Source organism: Vespa mandarinia, chromosome 8 (genome assembly GCF_050613455.1).
Source record: "Vespa mandarinia isolate Hongniang chromosome 8, ASM5061345v1, whole genome shotgun sequence".
NCBI lineage: Eukaryota > Metazoa > Arthropoda > Insecta > Hymenoptera > Vespidae > Vespa > Vespa mandarinia.
Window position 1 is genome coordinate 8197501 of NC_140817.1, and position 7451 is coordinate 8204951.

At 34.6% G+C, this 7451-nt stretch overlaps 1 protein-coding gene across 2 annotated transcripts in view; it reads right to left on the minus strand.

Moving 5' to 3' along the window:
* Sesn (Sestrin) overlaps positions 1–7451 on the minus strand; it is a 95942-nt gene that overhangs the window by 54184 nt on the left and 34307 nt on the right. For both annotated transcript variants that reach the window (XM_035878384.2, XM_085659062.1), the window contains exon 6: positions 5100–5129. In XM_035878384.2, coding sequence (XP_035734277.1) covers positions 5100–5129 — 30 coding nt within the window. The remainder of the gene's footprint in view (positions 1–5099; positions 5130–7451) is intronic.

The following is a 7451-nucleotide window of genomic DNA, read 5'->3' on the forward strand; positions in this document are numbered from 1 at the left end:
TTATTATCTGTTAGACACAAATCAGTTGTAAAATAGAAGGCAAAAAATAGGGATAGAGGGTGGAGGAGTAGGCGACTTACGAGATCGTTATGTTATTTCTAAGGAATGCCAAAATACTTGGAAAATCAAATTGACTCTGAAATCGGACGACACGTGGAGAAGATTTGCCGACCGGCCGACGCCATGACCGAATTCTTCTTCCTCCTCTTTTTCTTCCTCTTTCTCATTCTTAATACCTCGCGAAATATTTGTCAGACGCCACGTGAGTCTCACGCAAGAAACACGTAGTTTTCGCGTGTATCTCTAAACGATTGTTTACTTAATCCACCTTTGCCGGAACGGGGTTCGATCTCCCATTCTCCGCAGTCGTGTAACACACGGCGTTGAATAGTTTCTGAAGATTTTGGCACTGCTCCACCGAATCACGCGTAAATTCCGCATCGTTACCGGCCCCGAGGTTGATTTCATTGCTTGTTACATGCACTGTTACGCTCGATTGGCTCGTCGACGGACCTCATCTTGTACGTGAGAATTACGAATCTGGTGTAATTTTATTCACGTGCCAAAGACTTGCCTAATGTATCGTTAATTACATATTTAAAATAAAAAAAAGAGAAAAAGAAAAAAATAAATGATTTTCTTAATATCTTATACACTTTTTACAACGTAATTTAGCGTAATTTATCATCAATTAAAATATCACGATTGTCGTGCCATCTTAATTGAACGATTTTTGATGTAGTAATTAATAAGATATAATATATTTTTTTTTTTTGAGAATGATGAACGAATATACGTATCTGCTTGTTTTTTTTTAATTTAAATTATCTTTTCTTTTAATTTTGTCTGCATTTTTTATTTTCATTTATTTTCATTAAAACTTCTCTATTTCCACAAAGTCAAATATATAGATTTATTGATTCTTTTAGTTTTATGAAACTTTCTTCGCGCCTTTAACCGGTCGACCTCGAGTAGAACCTTTCCACGATGGTTTATCCTTGACTTGTCTGACGAAAACAGCTATTAAAAGTTTCGTGTCTCTTGCTTCTTCCTCATCCTTTTTCTTCTCCTTCTTCTCTTCTTTCTCCTCTTCCTTACGCATCTCCATATTTACGCATCGCGTGTTCGGTCACACGATCTTTACCTTTTCGGTACTTTGGCGCCATTCTGTTATACGCATGCGCAAAATTCGAGGACAAAAAGAAGAATCGCTAATCTTTTATGTATAAGATCAACTATTTTCATTATTATCTCTCTCTCTCTCTCTCTCTCTCTCTCTCTTTCCTTTTTCAAAAAATGGAAGAAGAAAAGAAAAAGGAAAAAAAGAAGTTAAAAAATGAGAACATTTTAAAGAAACACGAAATTGATACGTGATAAATATCTATGTTGATAAATATTTAAACAAAGATGCGATTTATCATTCGACGTTGTACTTTGTCTAGAAATTATCAGAAAGAGAAGTAAGAATATTCAATTAACATTTTATTATTTTTAATTCGATTTAACGCTTAAAATTTATTGACAAAAGTAAACATGAAAATATTTATCAAACGACAATATTTCGTTCGTTTAAAAATATATATCATCAAATACGAAATTGTTCTACGTTTACCTTTTCAACAAAATTTCAAATTATATTTACTACATTATATTTCGTAAATATTATAAAGTGCTTTAAAATCATCTTATGCCCTTTATAGAACAAATATTTCCGAAAAAAAAAAAGAAAAAAAAAAAGAAAGAAAGAAAGAAAAAAAAATGTTTTCGTAACCTTTCTCGTAAAATTTAATTCGACCATCTCCCTCTCCTACGTAATAGATTCAGTAATTATATAACCTAATGAGTGAATTTTATCTTCGGCGCGTTCAATGATAATATCTTACGATTGGTAAGTTAATTATTTATTGGCGTTATGCATATCGTAGATATGCACTAGTAAGTGATATATAGTTACATAGTATATGTATAAGTATATTCGATAAAAATCTATATATATATATATATATATATATATATATATATATTTCACTAGAGATTTTAATTCTGTTTATTAAAAGTCAACGACGCTCGACGGCACATCACCCTAGTACTCCTCGAGGTCAGTTTTGCACACGTACACAAACGTATACATACATAGACCTATACGTACACATGTTCCCGTAAAGAATTGCTATCGTGATCGTGCGTATTTGCTTCTCGCCTAACGTATCCGTTTACCAGAGCACACGATGCCTAGAAAAATAGGGGCGTGCGAATAATCGTGCTTGCCCTGCCACGTGTCTATTTATATCGTTGTTAATTTAATCACGCTTATTCGGAACAGACAGCGTGTACATGTGTGCGTGCGAAAAAGAGAAAGAAAGAGATAGATAGATAAATAGATAGGGAGAAAGAGAAAGAGAGAGAAAGAGAAAGAGAAAGAGAAAGAGAGAGAGAGAGAGAGAGAGAGAAATACTTATCCGATGTACCTAAAACTTCTCACCAATGGTTTTTCCGTCGTATGGACGATAGGATTGACCTAATCGATCGATTTATAAATTTTTCATTTCCAACTTTTATTACTCTTTTCATCGGGAACGTTAAAAAGATAGATAGATAGAGAAAGAGAGAGAGAGACGGAGAGGGAGAAATACTCTGTAAGTACGAATAAAGATCGAATGCGTTTTCATTGCGCAAATCGTGTTCTATTTATTAATAGCAGCCGCGATTTGGCAACCACTGTTGTTTACCAAGATCAGCCATATACGGTCGGCCGATGTGTATGCGCGAACGCGCGCGCGAGCGTTCGCGCTCGTGGCAGAGAGAAAACACGCGTGCGCTCGCTATTACGGAATTATTAATGTGTCGTACGAGTGTAGATCGTTCGTTTTTTTTCTCTCTTTCTCTCTCTCTCTCTCTCTCTCTCTCTCTCTCTCTCTCTCTCTCTCTCTCTCTGGCGTCAACGAGCTCACCCACTGACCATATTTTTTTGTTTCTTTTTTGTATGCGTAAATGCGTGTGTGTTCGTGTGTGTGTGTATGTATACGTGTTTGTTTTTCTTCTTCTTTTAATCGGCAAAATATCAATTAGAAACTATTCGACGTACGATTATTTTGGATCGTTACGGTACGAAATTTTCCTTTTTCTAGTTGTTTGTCACACTCGATGCCGTCATTGCATTTAAAAAAAAATCTTTCATAGAGTAGATTGCGATATTGACTTAGTTATCGGTAACATACCTCTACATTACCGCAAGTTTGTACAAGAAATAACGCAGCGCTCAGGTGCACGATAACAAATCTTCAAGTCGTGAGTCCGATCGTTTTATTGCGTTCGACGATGAAAGAAGAATACAAAATTTGAATAATAATCTCAACGTGTATTTAGAATGTTTGATTGATTTATTTCGAATCGTAAGTTGCATAAATCTCTTGAAGGACCCTCTATTTATTTACTTACTCACATATCTACCTATCTATCTTCTTTTATTCTCAACAATAATCGGAATAATATTAAGTCCGTGATCTATGTTGTATGAATCTTTCACGAGACCAAAAGCCTATGCGTCGGCAGCCTCCGTTCAAATTCGAATATGCGAATGCGAATTCCATCCTGTTTACAAGAAGGATCTGGCAAGCTGGCTACGACCGATCTCGTCGTTACCGTTGACACAGATATTTTCTTAATCTCTAAATGCACCTATGAGACTAGCTTAAAGAAAACCTTCCCTTGCAGACTCCGTCTATTGCAACCAATTTCATATTTAAACTCGAATTGCGACATCGTTTTTCTTCGGGTCGTGCAACTTTGTTACGAGTAAATAGGCACGTGCTACCTCGTTCGTTCGTTTCTTCGTTCGTTCGTTCGTTCGTTCGAGGAAAGTAAGGCCTGCCAAAAGGCATTAACCCAAATCCTTCTAATCTCTCGGAAAAGATTGCTACCTCTGGTCCGTTCGCGTTTGTTCGATTCAACTCGATTCGACTTAACTTAAGTTAGCGGAGACGTCCAGAACGATCGACGACCTCATTGACCACGTTTCTTTACACCTGCAAATACAAAAGTTCCTCTCTCTCTCTCTCTCTTTCTTTCTCTCTCTCTCTCTCTCACTCTCTCCCTTTCTTTCTTTTTGTTTATTTACCTATCTACTTATCTATCTATTTATATATCTATCTATCTATTTATCTATCTCTATTCTTTTTCTTTCTTTCTCTTTTTTTGTCGTTGTTTCCCAATGCCACTGCACCTGTCGGAATGCTCCATTTCTCTACGAGACGGAATATTAACGCGTTAAATAAAACATACGTCGACCGAGATTTCCCATTTCCCTCTTTTTCCTCTCAGCTCACTAATATTCTCTTCTAGCGTCACAAACATTTCTCTTCGTATTATCGCGAGAAAGGAAAAGCGAAATCGTCGAGGGGATTATAAACAAATGCATATGAAAGATAGTTCAATGACCGACTCGAGCGATTAATGAATTACTTCGGTGGAACCAAAGAAAATTATTCCGTAGGTAGTGTTGCGTAATCCACGTAAGAAGTATTACGATTCCTCGCGCACGCTCCTTTGGGATCGACGAGATCATGCTGGCTGGCCTGCGTCTCGAGTTCGAACGATGAATATGAACGAGAAAGATGACGAAACTGTACCGAGGAGTACGATAAAGATCGTTCACGCAGTTCTTATAATTCTGGCTATTATTCAAAAGTTTACGCGTCTGAAACTTAGAAGAAATTTCCTATATTCTCTCTCTCTCTCTCTCTCTCTCTCTCTCTCTCTCTCTTTCTCTCTCTCTCTCTCTCTCTCTCTCTCTCTCTCTCTCTCTCTCTCTTTCTTTATTTTTTGTTATTTTTTTTCTTTACGAAAATGTTCTCCGAATTCGTTTAGATGTGCTCAATATTTCGCGTAAAAGTATGATATATATTTTCCTGATTCTAAATAGTTGCGAATTCTTGGCATTAGATCCCCCCTAAACATCAAAATAAATTGGTCAAAGAGAGCGGCATCTGGCGGGCCGCCAAGCAAAACATTTTCGAATTTCGCTTACCAGTTCGAACATCACCGAACGCTCATTGTACATCCAAAATGACATCCGTTCGTTATTTTTGGAGTGGACTCACCTTTTCATCGAGGTTGTTCAGATCCGGCAACTGAAATGAAAAACAATATTATCATATTAATATTTAATGATTTGAATATTCCATATAAGGTGATATAGCATATTATCTTAAGCTTAAACGATTCATAAAATTGTATATCTTTCATTTCTTCGAGAAAAACGCGTACTCCGATTGGAATAAGAACGAGCTATTATGAGATTACGGTCCAGATCAATTATCTTATCGTTCGACCTAAATTACTACCTACTTTTAATTAAATCGAACAAGATGCTTGGTAGAAAAACAAAAAGAAAAGAGTACAATAGTACTCGTGATTATACGTTTCTAGAAAATTAATACAATACGATCTAGAATATCGTATCGTGCACAAGAATGAATAATTTAATAATAAAGAAATAATTTCGAATGAACCTTCGACTGTTGTATTTGAAATTTAATTGTTCATGTATTCTCTATTGTCTCAGATTAATATTTATATCATTTTGTATATTTCCACAATAAAACTACTTTACACGTATATGATTAATATTAAACTTGCCTGTATGATTGAACGTAATAGAAATTTAAAAGACGAATAAAAGATGGATAAAGAAGACAGATCGTTTATCTTGTCGATTTTTGGACGTTCCGTCCAAAACTGTGATCATTTATACCGTCAACTTGTCTAAATCGTTAAGCATCGATTATCATATCATTTTGATATTCGAAATTAAAATGTGTATTTCGAATCACAAACATAAAAAAAAGAAAAAAAAAGGATCGTATCTCTGATAAATTAATAAAGATTATTATGAAAACATCTATCTACGATATCCGTGAAAAAAAGAAAATGAATTTATTATGAAGCTTCTGTATTATGATCCTCTTTCTTTTCCATTTTATCAAAATCGCGAGAGGAAATGATTTAATAATTCGATAGTTCGATGTGAGTGCCGTCTATCCTCTGATCTTTGAACTTCTAATCGATCAGAGAAAAACTTTATTCTGTTTTATCGGTTGATGAAAGTTGATAATGTAGAGAACGATTTTATCGCACGTGATTATTCCTCCGGAAGATGTCCTGCCATGTTTCTAAGCTTTTTCTCGAGTAGGCAGATTAAAGGAAATTGAAGGCAATTTGTATCAATCTGCTGTCCCGTCAGAATAATATATTCTCCTCGAGTATAGCGTGCTAGTGTCAATTTAACGCCCGATGTGTCGGCTCGTCTAATTAACCTTCGTTATTGTCGTTGGGTATCACATAAGAGGGAATTTCCGTGACACGAAGCAAAAGAAACAAGGCTTCTCATTTTTCGTGACCCTTATTTCCGCAAAAGATTGAAAAATGAATAAATGATAATCAGAAAATAACGGAAAGCCTTTTAATTTTATTTTGCAACTCGATCTCAAATCATTCTCGATCGTTTAAAAATCACATTTAAAGAATCGTTTTAAAAATTCATTTATCTTTTCTAAAATCTCTAGTAATAATAAAAAAAAATTACAAATCACTCTTTCACCATGTGAAAAAGATTTTATCATATTGATTATCATAAGTTCATTATCGAAAGATATTCGATAATTAAGAAAATTTTCAATAACGAATCGTAATTAGGTTAATATCAATTTTAACGCTCTCGGACATCACGTTTGCCACTTATTACGTTATCTGTTCTATTTATGGATCGTAAACTAATGTATCTAATTTATAAAATTTGTATAAAAAAAAAAGAGAGAAAGAAAGAAAAAGAGAAAGAAGTAGATATAACGGAACAAATCAGAAATAGATCCATGACTTTTTTGCAACGATCGTATTTCGAAGTTTACATTTTTGGTTTATCTCGATCAGTATTAAAAAATACAATAGCCCAGGTATAAAAGCGTGACTCATACGACCTACGAAGTTTCTTGTGATAATTAAATCCGATACGTTTTCAACAAAGTTAAAACTTCGCATTTTCGATTGAAATTAAAAAAAAGTTCTCGTAATTTTCCTGTATAACAAAATGTCGGAAAAGTTACCGTTCAAAAAAATATTAACGTAATGATTATCTCGCAATAATATGCAAATTATTTTAGCATTTGCGATAATATTTAAAGGCCACGGTCTACAAAGCGTTACTGTTTTAAGGAGAACGGATCGATATATATATTACCTTGGAGACAGTCTCTACGAGACGCCTTGGATAACGTATCTACGCAAACGTAACTACTTACGTAAATTTACCTTCGCGCAATGAAGTACGTGTCACTTTAATTAAAAGATTAAAATTGAAGGTAATAATCATAAATACATTCGCTAACAATTCGCCTTCTAATTTTATTAAAAATATAAACAAATAGTAATTATATATTATAAATCGTACGATCGCG